The 23830-nt window shown below is 43.8% G+C and overlaps 1 protein-coding gene across 2 annotated transcripts in view; it reads right to left on the bottom strand.

Moving 5' to 3' along the window:
• ADAMTS6 (ADAM metallopeptidase with thrombospondin type 1 motif 6) overlaps positions 1-23830 on the bottom strand; it is a 352249-nt gene that overhangs the window by 50370 nt on the left and 278049 nt on the right. For both annotated transcript variants that reach the window (XM_019496068.2, XM_059725136.1), the window contains one exon: positions 10200-10329. In XM_019496068.2, coding sequence (XP_019351613.1) covers positions 10200-10329 — 130 coding nt within the window. The remainder of the gene's footprint in view (positions 1-10199; positions 10330-23830) is intronic.

The following is a 23830-nucleotide window of genomic DNA, read 5'->3' as shown; positions in this document are numbered from 1 at the left end:
TGATCCTGTGAGGTCCCTTCCAGACTTCTGGGAACTAGACATTGTTGCAAGCTACTACTATGACCATCATAGACAAAAAAAAAGGAAGCATTTTAGCAGGTATGTTTCCTCTGATCCTAAATTGTGAGAGGTCTTTAGCTTTTCACTCACAACAGGCTTTGGCTCCTGCCTGTGTCTGTCCTTTTAGTTGTGACTCTCTTCCACCACCATAGCCCCAGCATTAGTACAGCCAGCTATAGACCTCAAAGCTGTTTTTTGTCTTGACATCAAGCAAGTACCAAGCAGCACTGTAGGCATCCAGTGGAAGAGTTTCTCCATTAATGAAAGAATATTTTTACAGCTTTCTTTAATGGAAAATATTCTGCTTAGCCACCTGACTGGCTGTGGTGATGCCATGAAATGACTGAATTCCTATTCCTGAGTAAACTCAGTGCAAGTAAGCTGAGGTCTGTTGTTTGTAACTACACAGGTTTGGAAAACATACCTGCTAAAATGCTTCATTGTTATGTCTATGATGGTCACTGTGGTAGCCTGCAACAGTGTCTACTTCCCAGAAGTCTGAATAGTAGTACAATAATGAAGTAATCTGGTTTGTGGTGAAAAGGTCTGTTCCTATTTTTCTTGAGGCTTGTTGGGAAGGCTTGTCAATTTTCACAGCTTCTTCCTATTGCCTGGCCTGCATTTCCCTTTATATTACAACTGTCACCAGGCTCCAGATATCTTTGGTTATATTAGGCAGTATATGGGATCTTTAGCTTTCCCGAGACATTCTTCTGTTATGGAATAGTTCTGACATATTTTTGAGAGAATTTCTGTTCTCAATGACCTGGGTATTTTGATTGTGTTATAGTATAACTTGAAATAGGCTTTGTTGCTCACAATTTTTCTTTCTTCCCTTGCACAAATCTGTGTCACCTGGCACAATAATTGATACCCAACTTTATATTTGTCATTTAATTTTCTGCTTGCCTGTGTGGTTCTTGTTTTGCATCTGATGCTAGTCTAAGCTTTATAAACCATTTATTTTTCCTGTTTTGCATTGCATTAATGGCATAACTGTGCAAAATCTCATCCTCTGAGTCATGGCTTACTTCTTTAACATGTTTCAGTTTTTAATCTGCTTTTCTTCTTTGAAAACTTTGGTACAATGATTCACATATGGGGCATTTTCCATTATCATGTGTATACCCACAAAACCACAGGTCTTCCTTTGCATGTTGCTTGTCCCTTTTGATTTAGATTCATGTATCTGCTTTTACAAAAATGTTGGTGTATTTCTCCTTGTAATGTAATGCCTTCTCTGTGCTATTTGATGAATTATCTCTGTCGACTCTGCTTACATTCTGCATTTGGATGTGAGCTTTCTTGCTAACTTTGCACATGTCTGTAACAGCTGACAGAGTTAGTGTGGGCTCCCTGAACATTCTCATACATGCTACAACATCTTCTGTCCCTATTACAACTCTAGCACAAACTTGTTCACCTTTTAAAATGTAAAAATCATGTGAATCAGCCATGTTGCATCGCTTGGCAAGCCTATTGCTTCTCCGTCATATTATTTTACACTTGTTACAAAGATAATTTTTACATATGACATGTGGGTTGAAAACACTTTTGGAACGCTTCTAGGATTTTGTGTGGGCCAGCTGCTGACATGTGCAGATACTGTTGAAGCATGAGGCAAGGTTTACCCAATACACTCACAGTGATGAGCTTTAATGTGTTCATTTGTATCCAGTTCTGTCGCAATTTAATAGTTTTTCTCCTGCCATCTAAAGAAGGTCCAGTTGCTACATGTACCCCTTTCATGTCCATTTGCCAGACAGGAATCTGGCAGGACATCTATTTTTCCCATCCCTCCACCCCCACTTCACAATTCTTCTGATTTCACACACCTCACTTCTGAAGAAATACTCAGTGTATAAGCTTCAAGAATTAAAGCCAAGACACTACAATATTCTGGCTATATCCCTCCAAACCAAGTACTTAATGAAAGTAAACTTAACTCTGATTATACATGCAAGTACTATACATACAAGTACTTAATGAAAGTAAACTTAACCCTATTATACATGCTCACACTGCAGTGATCCTGTTTGGGAATTTGACTACTATAACATCCAGAGTCTTGCAGGATCAGTCCCACAATAAATCTCTGACCCAGTGGTGTAACAAGCTGAGCTGGTGCCTGGGGCAAACCCTATGCAGGAGTGGGGCACGTGGTTCCAGATGCATGGAAAGGGCTGTGAGCTGTGAAAGTGGTGGGGGAAAGGAGGCACAGGGCACACAGGTTCTGAGAACAGGGAGAAGTGGAGGGCATCTGTTCTGAGAGGTGGGGGGCATGGAAAGGTAGGAGAGCTGGGGCAGTAGCCCAGGAGCTTCTAAACAATCCCAGCTGGGCTGCATGTGTGCTCTGCCCACCCAGCTATTGCTCTTAAAGGAACAGCAGGTGGGAACTGCTTCAGAGTTCCCAGCGGGGCAGTTCTACCAGGATGTGAATTCTACAGGAGTGGTAGGCAATTCCAGAACCCCTCCTAACTTAGTGCCTAGGGAGGTGTCCCTCTCGCCCACCCCTACTTATACTACTGCTCTGACTTTCTCCTTGTCAGCCTTATGCAAGAAGAATGCCTTGTTTCATTCTGAGGGCTCCAACTGCAATTACACTTTCTTGGGCTTTTAGATAGTTGGGTCCTCCCTCATTCAGTTATACACTCCTTTGTCAGAACTGCAGGATCTTGGTGTGATAAAATTATTGCAACAAATATAAGCAGGGAACACTGAACAGCAACCATAGCTACAATCAGGAAGAACCATGCTGGAGCAGCACAGGTCAGAGACAGGGATAAACTGTAAACCAAAAGAAAAGATCCTAATGAAAAAGGTAAGTAAAGAAACTGTGGGGATTGCCCACTAATTGAGAGGGCTAAGGCTAAATAATAAGAACTGGAACAGTAATGCATCCTGTTCCAGCACTAGACAAAAGAGTTGTGAACAGCAGAGACTCTGGATGAGACCAAAAAAAGCAACCAAATCTGCTGGCAGGATGAGTTGGAGCTTACCTAGCACTTAATTGGTAACATAGGTAAAGTGAACTGTTCGCCAGAGGAAGAAAAGAGGGAATATTTATCCACAAGCCTAATTGAGGAAGTCCTGCCAAGTCTTGCTTCAGGCAGCATGGAAAACTTTTACAATAACAAGGGCTTGTGTGAAGCATTTGCTGTCAGTTTTGGGGTGGAGAAGCAAGCGCTTGTTCAACTCATTCAGTCCTTGGCACAAAGGAAGGAGGCAGATAAGACACTACCGAGTTTCACTGAAGATTTGCAGTGGCAAAGAGACAGTGTGGGGCAGTGAAACTGAGCACCATACTAGTTTATGAGATGGGATCTGAACAGGAAATAAACAAAGCCAGAGGGCCACCCAAGTACATTATAGTCTTGTGCCTATTGGTCCTCATCCTCCCAAGGGGTGCCTTTCTGAAGAGTTGCTCCCCTAGATCATGGTGTTTGCCCCTGAAATACTTGTAGTTGGCTATCAAGTCACCTCTCAGTCTTCTCTTACTCAGACTGAACAAACCCAGTACCCAGAGTCTCTCCTCATAGGGCCTATCCTCCAGGCCCCTGATTATGCAGGTGGCCCTTCTCTGTACCCTTTCAAGTTTATCCACATCCTTCTTGAAGTGCGGTGCCCAGAACTGGAGCTGTGGCCTCACCAACGCCAAATAGACGGGGAGGAGCACCTCCCTGGATCTATTGGCAACACGTCGGCTGATGCACGCCAGACTTCTATTTGCCCTGCTGGCAACTTCATTGCTTTGTTGGCTCATATTCATCTTCTGGTTGATTGTCACCCCCAGGTTCCTTTCAGATGCTGTGCCAGCCAGTGGACCACCACCCATCATATAGTTATGGAGAAGGTTCTTCCTACCCAGATGAAGAACCCAACACGTGTTCCTATTGAATCTCATTTGATTGCGTTCAGCCCACAGAACCAGTCTGTCAAGGTCATCCTGGATCCTTACCCTATCTGATGTGCCCTCATTTCCCCACAGCTTAGTGTCATCTGCAAACTTAATCATTGCACTTTCCACCCCCTCATGCAAGTCATAGATAAAGAAGTTAAAGAGCATGGGCCCAAGCACTGATCCTTGGGGGACACCACTGGAGATGGCCCTTCACGATGATACCATCCCATCGATTACAACTCTCTGGGATCAGCCTCTGACCCAGTTGATGACCCACCTCAGATGGACATGATGTCTGTAATGCAAATTTAGGCCCATATTGGAAACCAAGCTTCCCTGAGCCTTCAGGCAAGTGGGATAGAGACAGACATTCAGAAAGCTGGAGCCTGAATTGATTCAATCTTTGCAGGTTAATCTAACCTCTGTAGATTGAACCAATTTGCAAGTGAATAGACGTTCACTTTTGACTCAGGAAATGCAGGCACATGTGTGCAGTTGCTCAGGCCAGAAGCTGGGGGCACTAGACCATGCCTTCAGCTGCAGGGAAGCTGTGCTGTGGGGGGATGTTATCAGTCCCAGCAGTAGCCTCAAGTGAACTGGCCAGGGAGGGGGTTTACTTCCCCCCTCCCTGTCCCACCAGCATGGACCCAAGCTTGGGTCTGCCAGGTTCTCCCCCCTTTCTGCTGCAGTGGCCAGGGGCAGAGGCTTGGCCAGATGCCAGCCAGAATGGCCCACTGAGGCAAAGGGGGCAGGGAGGAGATTTATTCCCCCCTCCACTCCCTCTACCCCTAGGGGACTGCAGCCAGGGTCTGCCAGCCCTGACTGCCACCTCTGCCAATCACTACCTGCATGGGGCAAGTGGTGGGATAAGCCAGACACCAGAGGGAAATAAACTCCCTCCCTGCCCCCTTCACCTAAGGGGGCCATGCCAGCCAGCCTCTGGCCATGCCCCCACCCCTGCCACTGGAGCAGCAAGGGGGAAGGGACACTGGTGGGGCAGCAGCCCCAGTGATGGTATCCCGGGAGCACAAGACCCTTCCCAGAAGGGGTGGGGGGAAGCTGTGCTGTGGGTAGGAGTAGGGCGGGCAGAGCTCTTGCAGACTGCACAGGGGAGCAGAGGCACTGGGGCTTTGAGAGGTGGCCATAGCCCCCCAAATCCTCCTAGCATGCTGCCACCACTTGCCCCACACAATCTGTGACAGCTCTGCGCACCCTGCTCCAGCCCACAGTGCAGCCTTCCCTCTAGGAAGAGATTTGCACTCCCAGGAGACCATCACAGGGGCTGCTGCCCCATCAGGGTCCCTCCCTCCTTGCTGCTCCAGTGGCAGGGGTGGGGGCATGGTCAGAGGCCAGCCAGCATGGCCCCCTTAGGTGAAGGGGGCAGGGAAGGGGTTTATTTCCCCCATCCCTCCAGCATCTGGTGAAGGGGCCAGGAAGGGGGCTTATTCCACTGCTTGCCCCATACAGAAAGCGATCGGTGGAGGCAGCAGTTGGGGCTAGCAGACCCTAACTGCAGTCCCCTGGGGGGAAAGGGGGTGAAGGGGGAAATAAACTCCCTCCCTGGCCCCTTTGCCTTAGGGGGCCATGCCAGCTGGTGTCTGGCCATGCCCCTGCCTCCGCCCCTTCTGCTGAAGCAGTGAGTGAGGAGTGCCAGCTTGGGTCCATCCCACTGGGATGGGGAGTGGGGAATTAAACCCCCTCCCTGGCCAGTTCACTTGGGGCTACTTCCAGGGCTGGCCACACCTCCTGCTGCTCCAGCAGTGATGGTGAAGGGAGGGGGAGGGAATGCCTGACAGGGGCTGCTCTGCTTTGGCCAGGCAGACCCCAGCTGGTGTCCTGGTGGGGAGATATGGGGGTTAATAAACCTCCTCCATGCCCCCCTTCATCTCAGGGGGCCATGCCAGCTGGCACCTGGCCACACCCCTGCCATCCCTGCAGCAATGAGGGGGGACCCTGATACAGATTGCTGCCACCCAGCCAGGCAAACCCTGGCTGGGGTCCATGCAACTGGGACAGGGGATGGAGTGGAGAATTAAACCCCCATCTCTGTTCACTTCATGCTGCTGCCAGGGCTGGCCGTGCCCCCACCGCTGAAACAGTAAGCAGAGAAATGTCTGGCAGGGCCTGCTGTGCCCTTGCCTGGCAGACCCCAGCTTTGGTCTGTGCTGGTAGGACAGGGAAGGGAGGTGAGGGAATAAACCTCTTCCCTGTCCCCTTTGTCTCAGTGGGGTCAGCATCTGGCTGCACCACTGCCCCTGCTCCAGATAGGGAGCAGAAGGACAAGGCCAGCCCTGCTTTCCTGGAGCAGAGAGCACAGCCCAGCTCAGGGCTGTACAGCATGCTGGGATGCTGGGGGACTCTGGTTTAACTTAAACCAGGATCTGGGAAAGAAGTTCCATAAACCAGTTTGACCTCAATCAGTTAAGTCTGATACTACATTCAACCAGGTTTATCTCAAACTGGCGTCAGACATTTTGAAACTGGTTTATGTGCACTGAACTTATGTTCTGTTACAGGTTTAAACCAGTTTCTGCTCACTTAAACTGGTTTATGTGTAACTTCTGTCCCCAGCCCTGGTGTTGAGGGCAGAATACCAGACATAAAAGTAGCATTGAAAGCCCCAGAGAAGCTATTAGAGGTAGATCAGATTCCAAAATAGGAGTACAGATGAGTCACTTGCGTACATGGGAGACTGAATCATCTTGTTCATAACTGACTCTCAACATAAGGAGAGCAATTCAAAAGGGAAAAACTGCAGACAAGCCTTGGGTAAATTAAAGAAGGGTAGGAAAAAGGGAAAATAATCAACTCTTACTGTGGATATTAGATTCCCACCTAGAGACTTACCAGGGAGGTTCATCAAGAAACCTAAAAAACAACACAAGAAAGCTGAACCGAAAGGGAAGAGAAAGAACCTCAATGGATAGACAATGTTTTTGTAGACCACAGATAGAATGTTGCATTAACAAAAAATACTGAAGGCTTTATCGGGGGTCTTTGTAAAAAGATAGAAGTCTTTGATTACATCTGTAGACTTCAAAATACATAACCCCAGGAGTATTACTCTTGAATCTTTAAGCATATAGCAATTTACCCATAACACTAATGGATAATTCACTAACTTTTGAAGGCCAGTTTCTCTAGAACCATTACAGTGTTCCTGGACATTTAGAACTATGAAGATCTCCCCACTCCAATGACAGTGGCTATAGTCCTTTTTTGGCTGTCTCACACAGCAGTCCCAGTTGCATCCAATATTACATAAAATGAAATTCTGGCAGTGAGGTGGCCTGAAAACATAATGGATGTGGGGCAGAATTCTATTTCTCTTTGTGCAGGTTTCTATCCATCTACCTGGCTGTTTCTGGCCCTTGCTTTATGCTGTGGGCGAGTAAGCCAGCATGTAGACTGAACACATACAGTAGGACCATGTGTTGGCTGACCATGTACTCAGCTAATGTGTACTCAGCTAAATCCACCCCCCCTCCCCCAAAATGACCAGGGGAATGGTGACATTTCTGCATCTTGGCCCCAACCACTAATTGATTAATGCACTTGCACAGAAAGCTGGAAACCCAGATCCTAGGGGGACTGAATCTATATCTCTCCAAGCTCCTGGTACAGTGCTCTAATCAACATAGCACAACTGCAGCATGTTCCAGCATCTTTTGAAGCTGAGCTGTTTATAGTGGTTATAGTGCAGTAGTATTTAATAGTCACTGGATGAAAGGCAGTAACCAGGGAAGTTTCTGCCCCATTGGGAGCAAGACTCCAGGTTAGAACACAAGCCTCCCTTCTGCTAGAGCAGCAGCTCACTGAGCCACACTCCGTCTACCTTGTGCTCCTCCTCCTGACTCCACATACTCCCTTCTCTTGGCTGCCCAGAATGCCAGCTTCAAAAGAACACCAGAGAGGTCTCTGGGTAGTGTCTGACCTGTGATGTGATGATTAGACCCCATTGCTAGCCAATTAGAGAGAGGTAGCTTCAAACACTCTTTGTGGGAAAGGGGAACATCTCCAGCTTCAGGGACAACTGTTAGGATCTTGGGGCTAAAATAGGAGAGGGTCTTCTTCCTGAGTCTCATACCTGATAGCCATGAGTTCCTGGTCACTTATATTTTCTGGCCTCAGATGATGGTACCTGACCAGAAAGGGTGCACATATGTGGCCATTTAAACTCCCAGCCAGCATGTGACTATTGTGCATGCTCAGTCTACGCACATATATACACTGCGGGGGTTAAAGCATCATTTCCTGCCTGTAAGTGTCAAAAATGTCACTTGCACAGATAAAAAGCTGTCATTTGGCTGCACAAAGAATTCTACCCTGAGTCGAATACCTGGAGGATTTTATTTCCTTTGGCAGCTGCCCAGTCAGAGCACAGCCCTACTAAGCATGCCCAACAGCAATACTGGATCACAAATTGCGCATAAATGACAAAAATCACAGTTATACAGCTATGCATGCACTGTTTAAGCATATAAAGTGAAACCCAATATATCCCATAAGAATCCACAATGTTTAGAATACGCCCTATGGGAAAAGGCCCAGGAAAAGGAAACCTAGCTAAATGGCTTGTTTGTTTGTTTTTTCAATAAATCAAATGGGCAAAAATACCTTCAATCCTAAACACCCTCACACTAATGAAAGAGGTGCTAAGCTAATACTTCTGTTGTGCAAAGCAAGGGATATGGGCAGTAAGAAGGAACTGAGTTGTGCTCCAGGCCACCTGCCCTCATGTACAAGTAATGATAGTGCATTTTGTGTAGGCATAACCATAGGGAACAGGATCCCATATATACAAAGAGTGGAACAGATAATCAAATAATTGCTGCTTGTATAGTGGGAGGATAACCCACCATATCTGAATGTGTCTGAGGGTCAGCAATGTAATGTATTTCACCTGTGCCAATATCTGAGTTTCAGGTGAATGTAGTTTGCAGAGTGCAGGAGTGACTGACAAAGTATTCTTTACTGTGTGGTACAGCTTATTTATCAAATGTGTTAGGGGATACAGGAGCTGTTGCATGAAGATTTTTGCTACATTAAACTTTGCTGGATATTCCTTCTGATGTATCCAATGCTTAGTTTTGTATATCTAAAAATGTCCAACAGTAATATTTCCAGTACTGGGTGATATCTGTACTAGCACAGAGTAAAGATTTGCATTTGGTATTGGATTACCGATGATAAATTATCACCAGTCTCAAATTGAGCACTGTTGGTGAAGAGACAAATGGCTATATTACTCCAACTGTTTCCACTGCAAGTTTTTACTTGTCTCAAAATCATAAAAGGGAGCTATTGCATATGTGCTATAATTATTTTCCAAGTGAAATATTCCAGCTGTTTCTAAACAATTTTCAAGTAAAATTAGTTCCTTTTGAGGGCTAGCTCCTTGCCAAATTATTTTTAAACAAATGAGCTGCTATGGTTTTACTTAATTTTTAAATAAATTGTCAGTAAAATGTACAGTATCTTCAAACACTAAAACAAAATAGACTTAACCACTTAGAACTTAACCCTACAAGGCCCTTTGTAGCTCTGTAGGCTTCTGAACAGTTCAGAACCAGACAATTTCATTCCATTCATTTGTTAAAGAAGGTTATTCCTAGTATATAGTTGAAAGTGGCTAAAAGGTTATATATCTACTTTCATCCTTTTGAACATTTTATCTTAAATTTTAACTTGACACAATTTGATAGCAAACTCTTAGCTTGCAATATAAACATTACCTGGACATTTCAACTATATAAGAATTAATATAAAGACACTGAAATTAGAGTTTCCTCCTCATTTCAGGATTCCCCTGTGCTGTCATTGGTTCCTTACGGATGCTCCTTGTTCTTATTTTTAAGCAATCCTCCCTATGCTTTACACTTGCACCTCCAAGAAACTGTTGCAGTACCATCTTTTTGAGCAGGAGTGGCTGAGCTGTACTAGCTTTTCAAAAGGTTTATAATTACTGCACTATAACCAAATGGGAACCCGCGTATGTCAGAACATACTGCCTCCACATTCACTTGGTTTCTACTAGTTTCATATGCAAAAGACCATAACCATAAATTTAATACAGGTCTACTACATGATAAAGTAGGCCCAAAACTACCAGCTCAGGAAATTAGATTTTATGCCATGTTTAGCCAGAATTAAGTACTACACAATATTTTTGTACTAATAAAATAAATAATTGCTTTGGTGGTTGATGGATACATTTCCACTTCTCCCTAGTACTTACTCAGGTGGGCAAGGCTCAGTGTTGCAGGTTCTTTGGTTTTCTGGTGGCTTACTCTCAGGGTCACAGTAATTGTTCTGTACAATGGAGTTGTCATCCAGCCTTTTACACACTACCTCTTGTTTCTGTGTACCTTGAAAAGAAATTGGACACCACTGATTAGTAATGGCTACTCTTTTTCTACTTACTGGCTGTGTCTACATGAGATGCTGACTGAGCAGTTATTACTGCACAGTCCTTTAGTACTTATATATCCAAGTACTAAATTACTGTGCAATAACTAGCATTACTGCTCAGTAGCATCCCAGCATAGTTTCCTGGTAATGCTGACTGCACAGTAGCTCATTATTACTGAACAGTAGTGTCACATCACAGTTTGTGCCACGCAACACTACAGCACAGTACTAACAAGCTACTGTGTAGTAGTAACAAGCTACTTTGCAGTAAGTGGCTTGTATAGATGTGGCCACTGATCAGTAAAATTATGCTTCATTTACTAGCCATAAATGTTACAGTTCAACTCTAAAAAAAATACAAATAAAAAAATCATTGACAGAATATGACCACAAAATATCTTTCAATTTACTGTAATTTTAGGCAACCACACTGCAAAGAGAATTCCAAATAATTGCTGTATTATAAAACAAAGAGAATATATTTATAGGTTTAGTAACAGATTGTTTTTATTTGCATATTGCACGAAATCTACTTCCCATCTTTTTCCTCCCCCAGCAAAAAACTCCAATTCCAAGCAAAATACCAGCAGATAGACTGTGGTCACATTTCAGTGCAGAATTATTGTTTATATGTTTTGGGCATAGTGTAGGATGAAATGCCTTATTTTTTAACATTACATCCAATAAACATTTTTTCACTTAAATTATAAAACTGTAATCCATTCTGAGATGCAGCTTGTCCCTTTGAGAGCTCATCATGCCTGACATTCCCAGCTCCTCTTTAATTACATTAATTAGCAAAGGCAGTAAGAAATTGATCATTAGTCTTCCAAAACCAATAGTAAACTATTGTCCAAAAGGAATATTTTAAGGTAACTGGACTTTACTATTTAAACACCAGAATTCACAAGTGTAAATAAATCTGTTGGAGCTGAATTTGCATCTGATAATCCTTTAGACCATGGACATAAATGTGGTACATGCATGTTGAAAATTTGCATTCAATATGCTCCCTTCCCCCTCTTTTTTTATAACAAGCATTTTGATTTCTTTCCTAGCGTTAAAAGAGGATAAAGACCAAATATATAAGTAGTTCTTTTATGTAGTGTCAATGTAATAATGGGATTATTTGTGAGTAGGTTGCAGGGCTGGGAGCATAACTTGAAACAAAAGCAAAGTTAAAAAATGTGTGGTTTGTTTTTTTCTAAATTGTGAAATATCACAAAATAAATAGGAGTTAACACAATGTGGCTTTGAATTATCAACCTTTTTTTTTTCAGAGCTGTCTTCCCAGCTTTACATGTTCCTTTGCCCTTGAAGACAAGGGATTTATAGGAGATGAACTCTAACAGTGGTAAAATGAAGAATGAAGAAAAGAGAAGTGCACAGTGTTGTTTCAGCAAGCACAGCATTTTAAATATATCTTTAAAACAAAGAATACTCAGGAATTCCAAATTATCCCGCAGGAGGAAAACATAATCAGTGTTAACAACATTCCCTTAAACAACAGTTTTGGTTAACCGTTTGTTCCATGAAGTCCATCAACTCTTTCCCTGTGATGGAATTTAAAGGAAAATAGTGTGATACCATGTTAACTTAATTAATCTGAAATATGATCGTTAAACATGGGAAATTATCACCTCAAATGCTAGGCACCTAATTCTTTTTCTGACCCCAAGATAGTCATTAAAATACCGTCAGATTTCTTTTCACGCCTTCTGGTTATTTTACTTAAGATGTGTGAGTTCTAAACACTTCCCTCCTCTCCCTCCCCCCCAGTATTAGGCACAAGAAGCTGAAGGAAAACCCATCAGGCCCACCAAGCTTGAGGCCAATGAGCCATCAAGTCAGTCAAAAGAATACACCTCAGAGCTTCAGGAAGCATTATTTATGGTCTACAAGGACCCAAGGGCCTTACAACTAAATTTAAAATTTTCCTCAAATTATTTTTAAAATACTTTTGCTTGTTTTAAACTAGCCAGATAAATTATCTAATCACTTCTTATTCATGGAGGCCCAAATCAACAAAGGGACATAGGTACAGAAACACTCAGTGTCGCTTTGACTAACTTCTGGGCACACAGCTCTGGTACTGAAAGTCACAAATCCAAGTTAGGCATATTTTTTTTTCTGACAGCACAAATTGATGGGCAGTAATTATATCCCTTCCCAGCTTTCATTTTGCTAAACAAACCAAGCTCTTTTAGAATCCTCTCAGCTGATTGGTTCTCCATTCCCTTACTTAACCTAGTACTTCCCTAATTACTTCATCTTCCTTGAACATGGATGATCAGAATTGCACAAGATATTCTAGATGAGGTCTTACTAGTACTGTGACTCTAAATAAGGATGCTGTGGCACCCTGGGGTGCCTTGAGACATTTTCAAGAGTGGCACAGGATGCCACACAATGTTAGCACTGTTATGTGTGCAAACATGATTCACAGGATAAACCCAGAGGGCATGTGCAGATGAGCATGGCTGTATGGTATGTAGCACCACAAACATGTCTGCAGCGCCACATACCGAACAGTCTGGTGGTCTCTGTGCTGCAAGGGTGTGCTGCCCATGTGTGTGCGACTCCAGGTTTTTTTTCCCACAGATTTTTTTGACCCCTGGATATCCAGGGGTCAAAAAAAACCCACAGAAAAAAAAACGAGCAATGCACGCTCAGGCAGCATGCACTGCTGAAAAGCAGAGTCAGGCTGCCCGGAGCTTTGCTGCGGCTGCTGGCCAGGCTCTACCCAGCAGGATCACCACAGCTGCAGCCCCAGGAGGCCCTCAGGACCCCAGGTAAGGCTGGTGGGGTCAGCACAGTGCTGGCCCCAGCCTCCCCTACTGCCCCCAGGGTAACTTGCCACACGCCAAAGCACGCATGTCACAGGCATTCCCTGGGGACAAGTAGGTGCAGTGCAAGGTGCACTGCTGCTAGATGTCCCCAGGGAATCAAATGTCCAGGCATGTCTGGATGCGCCCAGAGATTTCAAATCAGAATCCACAGTGTTAAAAACATTCTGACATGTTGTGGTCTTTCTGGGTTCTCTGCAACAGAAACACTCTATAATTTTTTTATAGTAAAAAAATTAGTGAATATTAAAACCCAGCATTTTCCAGGGGGTGCCTTGTATTTAAGGAGGGGTGCCATGTGTCTAATGAGGATTGAGAATCATTTCTCTACTAGAAATAGCCAGCTTTATACATCATAGAATTGCAGTTGCATTTTTCATCCTGCTACATCCCATGATCAGCTAGAGCACCTTCTCCTCATCATTTCCAGCTGATTAGTTCTGAACATACAGCAAAAATTCTTGGCTGCTTACAGACATAAAAAAAAACCCCAAAACAGTGCTTTGCTTTAAACTCAGTGGACCCCCATCCCAAGCTCAGCGTATGCCCAGAAAAGGCATCATGTTAGTTTGACCCAGCTTGCCCAATGTCTGTAGACTGGGCCCTTCACTGGGGCTTTTTTGGAGCTTTTATCTAATAGCTGATTGATTCAGCTATTAGATAGAAGTGCCAAAAAGCCCCACTGAAGTTGTGATCTATACAGACACTGAAGAGCTGGGTTGAACTGACGTGCTGCCTGTTCCAGTAAAGCACATTTTTTTCACATCTGTCAGCAGTCCTTCTTATCAGTCCTAACCACATGATCTTGGACTTTATGCTATTAAGTTTCATCCCAGTTCTGTTATACAGGAGTTAAGGTCATACAGTCAACAGATATGCATAACTGGAACCAGATCTGCCAAGTCTGTCACCTAAGCAAGAGGGACATTTTTCTACTCAACCCCCACTGTGGGTAACTGTAAGTGCTTCATAGTACTAACATGAGCACTAATGCTAATTGCCCTCTTTCTCCTAGAGTTGCTAGTTAACAGTTACTAGATGGCAAATAGACCAACATTTAATCCTTTCAATTTCTGACCACACCGTTCTTCTCAGAACTGGAGAGTGCTACTCTAGAGATGACTTTACCCTCAATGGACATGTCCAGACGAGTGCAGTCGTGAGGTATGTGATGCCAGAAACATGTTTGCAGCACCATGTACTGCACAATCCAGTGTCCTCTGTGCTGCCAGCATGCGCTGCCCAAGCATGCGCTACTCCAGGGTTTTCTTCCTACAGGTTTTATTTACCCCTGGGTATCCAGGGTTCAAAAAAATCCACAGGAGAAAAAAAATGGAGCAGCACACACACAGGCAACACACCCTGTGAAAAGCAGAGCCTGGCTGTCCAGAGCAGCGCTGTGGCTGCCAACCAGGCTCTGCATGGCGGGATCAACATGGCTACAGCCCCAGGAGGCCCTCAGGACCTCAGGTAAGGCTGCTGCAGCCAGCACAGTGCTGGCTCCAGCCTTCTCTACTGCCTCTGGGGTAACTTGCCATGCGCCAAAGTGCATGTGGCACAGGGGGTCCCTGAGGACAAGTAGCTGCGGCACAAGGTGCACCAGTGTTGGTTGTCCCTGGGTAACCAACCATCCACACAAGTCTGGATGCGCCCAACTAGTATAATTTTTTTAAGTAATATTAAAATATTTTTAATTAACATGGGATTTTTTTTGTTTTATAAATTCATGCATTGAAGGTCTTCATGAAGTTACATTATCTTTTTTGAACAGAACTGATACATTCCTACTAAAGATCAGTAGTTTCCTCCAAATTTCCCTCTAGCATCATATTAATCTCCCTAGGGCTTCTAGCTGAAACTTGGCAGCTATGAAATTCATTTCTGAAGAGTTTGTAGTAGGAAAACGCTTTAACCACAGTGAACACAAAGCTTTACTGTGCTCAGCTTTCAATTCAATTTTAAACCACCAGGGTTGCTAAGTCCAATATAGGTAAAGTTTCATAAAGCAAACAAGACAGTGCTCACCACTGTCCATTCATACAATGAAGAATCTTTAATCCATACCAGGCAGACAACCCAGATGAGGACTTCCTGGCCAAAAAATATGTTGATCCAGTGTTAAATAAGCTACTTAGTAGCACCTTGCAGTACAGAGTATATTTTATGACTCAAAAATGAAGACATGGATTAAGGAAAGTTTAAATCATTGCCACAGAATTGAAATGCTACTTAAAATACTGTCTTTTAAACTTTTAATTTTAGAACAACAACAAACAACTGGAGAAAGTTGTCAATACTGTGGGTTTAGGTAACAGACATGGTCTAATTTAGCCCTGTGGACCTTGTGGAGTCTTTAAAAATAATCAATTCTTCCCTGAGTATATGGCTTTTCCTCAAATAATCTGAAAAACATTGCAAACCAGGTTCATTTAAACCCATGGGGGAATAATTGCAACCAGTTAGACAGAAACACTGCTTTCAAATCTACAGATTTATAGTATATACTAAAAGACATAAAATGTCCTCATGACTGGTCAGTGCAAGTGTAATAGAAAATAAAACACTAGCGGTTTAGTGACCATATTCCCTGTAGATTCGGAGATGTTTTGCAGATTTCAATTTCCAAATAGTCTGCATGACTTTCAGTGGCCAAATTTAAAATTATATGGGGCACATTTTATTCTTAAATTAAAATTGCAGGCATGTACATGCTAAATCTATTTTTAAAAACAACCCCCAAAAATTGTGGTTTGTGATTGCAACAGTTGATTATAAAGATGCCAATACCAATACATGGTGAGTTTTGCATCACTAAAACTAGTGCATGCTGGTTAACCCAGACATACTTTCTGAGCTCACTCATCAGATCACAAGATATTCATCACAGAACTAAAGTTACATTTTCCTTGATGAGGGCAAGTATATTTTATTTGTTCAGAGACAGTTTTACAATTCTTCTGGGAGCACAGAAGAAAATTAGTGGGCACCATTTTATCATGAAAGGAAAGCAGCCAGTTATTCATTTTTAAAAATGTGTTGATTGAAAACTTCATCTGTCAGGTGAAAAAATCCAATTTTCCTTCAGGTTATCTGTAATGAAATGCCTCAACTAAAGAGCAATATTCAGCACATTGTGATAGAAAATTTTATTGTGTTTCCTTTCCTACTTAGCTTCCACTTGACTTCTTGATAAATTAAAAAGGCTGGAAAGTTGTGAAATATTTCTTTGCATATTACTGGCTACAGGCAAATTGCTTCCTCATAGAGCAAGGGAGGCACTAGGGCAGGAATTATGGCCCTTACTAAAATCCCTGGACAAAGTCACAGACTTCCTATTTGAGAGTTAAGAAGTATCATTTAAGAAAAAAGTAGAAAGAGGATTAAACTACAACTCAATAATCTAAATAGGATGTACTTTCCTTCCCATTTTCTCCATTTGCCATTTCTTTATTCCTATCTTTCCTACCATTACTCCCATTATCTCCCTATGTTTCCATATTCCTGTGGGACTTCTATATGTTCTCTTGGCTTCCTTTTCATGCTGTTCTCCCTTTTTTCTCTTTCTAGTTCATCTTTATTTCTGTTCTTTAATCCTTGGGTTCCATTTTCCATTCCTACTAGTTATTTTTTCACTCATTTTCATCCTTCCTTGAAGGCTCTATTTGTATACCACATTCTGTTGCTTTCCATTCATTCTCCTTTATTCTTGTTTCTATTTACCATATGTTCTCACACATAACACACTCCAGCACACCTTGTTCTTAAAAAGCATGATGGATTTTTTTGTCCAGTTTTGGCTGCATGGAGCAGGGACAGACCCTAATCCTTCAGCTCCCTCACCCTACCTGTCCTGCTTAACCAAACCTGAACCCCTATAATGTTAAAAAGATTTGAAAAGTCTCCAAATTTGTGAAGCAGAAGCCCCAGAAGCAGCTAGCAGACAGCAAAATTGCCCTTAAAAAGGGCAATCTTATCTTAATTAGTGGAACATCAAGACCATTAAAAAGGAGAGATAATCATTGACACCTACAGAGTGAAAAACAATGAGCCATTAAAGTCAATTGGCTCCCTCAGTTGCCTGACTGGTAATGTCAAAGCTGCTGTACTGTGGAGCAGAAGTCAAAACAAGGTATCTTGGGCAAAAAATCAGTTTCCTTGCTTAATACATGCACCTCATTCTTGGGGGGATGATTTTTGGGGAAAAGGTGTTTAATGCAAGAACATATGGCATATATTAATCTCACCCTCAACATCATAGTTTGTGAGACCCCCACCTAATGCATTTGATTTTTTTTGGACTGTCCTTCTATCAGTTTACAGGAACCCATTGTGTTAGATGCCCAATAAAAATGGAGACACTGTTGTGCCTGGTAGTGGGGGCAGGCAATGCACGTGTTCTGCCCAAGCATATCTGCTTCACAGACCTAGACAAGCTATTCATTTTCATGTATAAAGCTTCTTACTACAAATCTAGCTAAGCACAGATTTTACTGCATGCACACAACATCTCTGTTTAGAAGATACACTAACTTGTATGTTTCCCCTGGGTTTTGATTTGAATTCAAGTTTAAGGGTAAGTTTTTACTAGTATCAATAACAGAAATTTAAATGAGGCAGTAAGGCTAACCTCTCCCATTTTTATGCAAAAAAACCCTGTAACTCTTATCAGGGGAGAGATGCAGTTAGCCATGGGTGTCTGAGGCCAGTCAGAAACCAGGGTAGGGTAGTACCTTAGAGATTAACTCATTCAGGAATGCATAAGTTTTCATAGGTAACAGCCTACTTTGCCAGATGCTGAGTTGACTTGCAGAGAGCAGGTGTACTAAATAAAGGAATTAAGTGTTTTAAATACATATGACAGATGTGGGGGAGAATAGGGTAAGGTCTACTGCTGAGAAAGGCAAAGGTGGGTTGAAGACATCAAAATAGATAAACAACAGTTAACTCACTGAGGGACATAAAGGTTATAAAAGCTAGTCCAACTGGGTGCTTCTAGACACCGGGATGCTGCTCCAACATGCTGTAATTATAGCGCATCAGAGCAGACTTGGTTAATCGAGTCTGCTGTAGCATGCTAATTAGCACACTCCAGCAGCCTCCATATCTTACGTACAGGTAGTCCTCAACTTACAACTGTTCAAGTTACGACAAATGTCACTTACAACCTTCGTAAATTAGGACAGTGTTTCAAGGTTCTGATGTGGTTTCGACTTTATGACCCTGGACACAGCTGCCTCCAGCTGGTAAGTTTGTTGTGGTGGGGAATGGGGGAAGAATGGCAGATCAATGCCCCCACAGCAAGGGGGGAATTGGGGCTGGGACAGGGGCTGCTCAGCTGGGCAGGGGAGCATGGGGAGGGGATGGGGCGGCTCCCACCACTGTGCACCGCTGGTCCAAGAGGGCATGGGGGGGAGGCATGTGTCCCCAGATCTGCATGGGACGGGTAGGGCCAGGGCTGCACCAGGCTGTACTCCAGGCCAGCGGTGGAAGGCACTGGGAGCAGGGGCTATGCCCTCCTGCCGCTTGCCAAGCTGAGGCAGGGTGGAGCCACTGCATTGTCTATGGATAAGAGGCGTGCAGCTGCCTCAGCCTCCCTGCACCTCCTGGGTCTGCCCCACCCTGACTGAGTGAGCAGCAGCAGGGCATGAGAGGGGGAGAAAGCGTGTGCCCCCAGATCTGCATGGGTAGGGAGAGGCCAGGGCTGTACCAGGCTGTGCTGCAGGTGGGCGGTGGATTTTTAGGGCACCTGCAGCCCCCACATAGGCCCCGCTCTGCTGCCTGCCCCGCAAAGATCCGGGGGCACATGCCCACACCATGCCCTGCCATCACTTGCCCAGCCGAGGAGGGGTGGGGTGAAGCTGCAGCTCATCTGGGAGGCGGGGGGAGGCTGTGGCAGCTCCAGCTGCTGCACACCGCTTGTCCATAGGCAACACAGCCAAAGACTCTCCAGCCTCCCTGTGCCTCCTGGATGAGCCGTGGCTTCTCCCTGCCTCGCCCTGGCTGGGCAAGTGGCAGGAGGGTATAGACCCTGCTCCCAGGGCCTTTCACCACTGGCCTGGAGCATAGCCTGGTGCAGCCCCGGCTCTGCCCATCCCATGTAGATTCAGGGGCACATGCCTCACCCCATGACTTCCTGGACCAGTGGCACGCAGAGGTGAGAGCCACTGGGTGAGCCACCAGACAAGCAGCTCCCAGACCAGCAACCCACAGCAGCAGGAGCCACCCACTCCCTCCCCACAACCCCCCCCCCACTCTGGCTGGGCAGCCCTTGCCCCATCCCCTGTCCTAGTCCCAGCCCCAATCCCTCCCTCACTGCAGGGGCATTGATCTGCCCGCTCCCCTACTACAACAGATTTACCAGCTGGAAGCGGCTGTATCCAGCATGGTAACAAATCCACCATCTATAACATTGTATCTATGGGAAAACTGGTTCCGAGTTACAACAATTGTACTTAAGACACGGTTGTCAGGAACCAATTACGTTGTAAGTCTGAGGACTGCCTGTATTCAGCGTCCCCGTGCTTTAAAATGGCAGCAGGGGCACTTCAACTAAAGCTCCTTGAACAAGCTTTATTTAACCCATTTAAACCCCGCCACCATTCTGAAGCATGGGACTCTATAAATGAGATGCAGGTGCTTTAATTAGAGCGGCTATGAGAGCTGCTCTAATTAAAGCATCTCTCCCCCCACCCCTGTAGTATGTGTAAAGATGCCCAGTAATGGTATAAGAATCCAGAGTCTCTGTTAAGACCATACTCAACAACATCCAATCTGTGGATGATTTCTTGTTCCCCAATTTTGCTTTCAAGTTGTTTCTTAAAATTCTGGATTCTTATCCCATCTACACCCTATGCAACACCACAGTATGCAGTAGACATACCCTTGGAAAAGTGTGGCTAGCTTTCTACTTTTGCCACACATTTTTTATTTTTGTGCACTGCATCTTTTATCCAATCAAAAGGGGAAAAGTGTTCCAAAAATAACCACAATTAATCGGAATCACATTTTTTGTGAAGTTCAATCCCAAGTTTGAAATTCAATAGGTTTGAGCACAGACAACATTCAAATAAATATTCTACATCCTCAGGAAAATGTGGAAGAAATCTGCATTATTTTTATGAAATATTATATGTGATTTAGTTTGCCTATTTAAATACTGCTTCTTACCTGACCTCAGGGTAACACTTCTTTCCAAAGACATACGCTCAGAGTTGGGAATAGGTGATCAATGGACTAACATGTATGCCTGGGGTGGGTAAGTGGACCATCAAGACTCATTAATAGTTGAGGAAGTCTCCTGGAGAAGTTCAGTGGATATGCTGGCCAAACAACTGATTCTGTCAAGTGAACTGGTAACTGGAAAAGGATCAGCTAGCAGAATTCTAATCTCCTGACAAGGGTAATTAATGGATCACCTGACAAAAGGATTTGGAGGTTATAAAAACTCTGGGTATGGTGTAATTAAGCTAGGGATATTTTGGAGGTCAACACTGATTTTAGAGGCCTACACAAATCTACATTAAAAGAACATTATCAAGGTTCCCCAAAAGTGAGGAAGAGCCAGAATTAAAGATGTCTGTGCAATCTTAATTTGCCCATTTTCTGTATGCATGTTATAATACAATCTTCTACATAATCAAATATATTATTTAAATAATATTTTTCCAAATTCCTTGTCTCATTCACTGCACAGAATCATGATGCTCAAACAATGAGGAGCCACTCAGTATTGTTGTATCTTCATTTCTAAACAGGTGACCTTATGCCTTATTAAATGCACACTATTAAATCCTTGGAAAAATTCAGAATTCTGTATTTTAACATGAACTGTCAAATGGATCCCATCATTATAAAGTTCAAGGGCTTTGAACAACATTAATTAATCTTTATAATATTTGAGTTGAGGGCTGGTAAGAATGCACTTTTTCGATGGAAGGCAAAAACAAAGAAATTGAAGTCAAAAGTTTGCATTCATTTGGGATGCCCAATTTTAGATACTTGAGTCCTGATTTTTCAGGGTACTTGGTATTATACAGCACGTTAAATATTGAAAGAACGGCTCTTGCTGACTTCAGTTGTCCTTGTGAGTGCTCAATAGTTTTCTTGGTGTCTAGAGTTCTTGTGAATCAGGCCCCAGGATCTCTAGATACCAAGAAAACAAGGAACACATAATGACTGATCCCTTAGGTAATGCTTGGTTTAAGTGACTGCTTAGCGTCACTTAAACACACCTCTGCTGTGCCAGAATCAAGTTCTCCAGGACAAGAATTTTTGTGGGTGAAATCTTTTATTGAACCAACTGTACCGTCAGTGTAGACATAGGTAAGCTTTTGGATATCACAGTATCCTTCCTAAGGCCTCCAAGACAGTAGCAGACACAGCTGAGCTAAAAAGCAGATGGAATAAAAGCTTGTTAAGTAGGGTCATTATGACCTGTGAAGTACAGGAGTTAGTATCAGGAAGATTATAATGGACCATAATGTCATTGTCATGTTCAGTCCCCAGTGTTTAGCATCCCATACACTGATGAATTTGCATTCCCATGCTTGTCTTGTGAAGGTGATGGAGAGATTTCTATTGACCACTAGAACTGTGAGGTCAGGCAGGGGGTGATTTTTCTATGAAAAATGTTCTCCTACATGTGTTCTATCTCTCTGCTTTATCTTTTTTTTTCAGTGGTTATTCATTCTGGTGTATAGTTTTTTGTCTGATTTCACTCACATGGTTTCCATGAGAGCATTTGTTGCACTGAAAGAGGTAATCCACATTCTACAATAAATGTGTATGATCTGTAGATTCTGATGGTTTTGTTTGAGGGAATTATTGATTGTTGTGGCAGTAGAGATATGCTGACAGGTTTTGTATGCCTTTTATTGTTAAGGAATGGCTGCATCCCACTAGGTACCTGTTTACTTGCAGGGAGTTTACTTCTAATGATGAGTTGGGTAAGCTGAAGGGCTGTTTGAAGGTCAGGAGTGAGAGTGTTCAGATTATTTTTCTCAAGGAACAGTCCATTTCAGGTATGGGCTGTAGTTGTTTGATGATCTTTCTTAATAAGTTCAAGTGTGGGATGGTACATGACAACCAAGAGTATGTGGTCAGTGGGGGGTTTTTAATACAAGTTTCCTTCGCTTTATGCTGTCCATGTGTTCCTGGAAAACGGCACACAACTCAAATTCGCATAAAGGGAACTCGCTTTACAATGTAGCAAATAAGGATACGTTCCAAGACCTTGACTATATTGACCCCCAGGCCCATTTCTACCACTTTTACAGGACAATTTTGGTACTCACCAACAGCAAACAGTACACACAAGCACAGGGTGGTGATGAATGTTACCATAATGGGGATGGCAACTACAGAAACACGTCACAGACAACGAGCGAGGAGCACAGATCCACACAGAAGACTATATTTTGGTGTGTATCACTCCCACAATGCACTGCACAAAGCAGCTGACTGTGGGCTTCCACCACACCGATCGCATAAGAGTGAATTTACCTTGCATAAAGCAAATTCTTGGTATAAAAAGGGTCATCGCATAAGAGCAAATCCATACATAACCCGCATAAAGTGAGGGAAACCTGTATATATATATTAGAGTAGGTTGCTGTGGGGAATCTAGGTCGGTCTTTCAAAGATATGGTCTATTTTGCTGCTGGAGTGCCCTGGCTGGCAACTTTCAGTTTGGCCAGATGGGTGTCAGAAGTTGTGACAAGGAAGGCCTTGGGGCTGGAGGGAAGTCCAGGGGGAGAATAATCCCCCTGTACTTACCTCAGGAGAGGAAAGAATCACCATGGCAGCACACCACGTTTCTGGAGTCAATGCTCCCCAAGGATTGACAACCGGTGAGTACAGACAGGTACTTCCAGCCCTGGAGAGGGGCAGCCTGGGAGAGACATCAGTGTCCAGGAAGCAGAGATATCATGGACTCTCCTGCCAGTGCCTGCCTATAGCCATCTGTAGTACAGAGGTACTCAACAAGAGGTATGGGTGGTGGGAGGGCCACTGCAGAGGGAAGCTCACTGCTGGAGCATGGAGGTCGTGTGCCTGAATCTGGTCAAAGCTACTGCCAAGTAGGTGCCAGGGAGGTGGAGGGAGATCCAGAGGGCCAATCCCTTGAAGAGTGAAGTGTGGTGTCATAGGGCCCCAAAGGGACTGTTATTTTCTTTTTTTCTTTTCCTTGTTCTTGATTTGGATTTAATTTGACTGCCTGATTTTTGGGCAGGAACAACAAAGGCTCTGACTTAAAGTGATAGGTAAGGCAAAGTGCACCAATAAGATACTTGCCTTGATACTGATCTAAGGCCTCACTTTTGGGGACACTGAAACATGAACTCTCCTTTTGGCTGTTAACTGCCTTGGCTGCTAATTGGCTGCTAGGGACTGCCGGAGATAAGATCTAGCACAGTACCCCTTCCCCCCCCCCGGGAGTTTGAGTACCAAGCACCAGACTATGAGTTTTTCCTGGCCCCTGGCCATCTTTGAGTAACCCTACTTTGGCCAGAAGGGGTCTGTCCCCTGAAGAAATCAATCAGAACCAACATCCAGGGTGTGGTAAGGGTGGATGTAGGGGAGGCAGAGCCCCATGATTACAATGTTCCTGAATCAG

The sequence above is a fragment of the Alligator mississippiensis genome, chromosome 3, assembly GCF_030867095.1.
Source record: "Alligator mississippiensis isolate rAllMis1 chromosome 3, rAllMis1, whole genome shotgun sequence".
In the NCBI taxonomy this organism is placed as follows: Eukaryota; Metazoa; Chordata; order Crocodylia; family Alligatoridae; genus Alligator; species Alligator mississippiensis.
The sequence above is the reverse complement of the archived record's forward strand: the minus strand, read 5'-3'. Positions and strand labels throughout refer to the sequence as shown.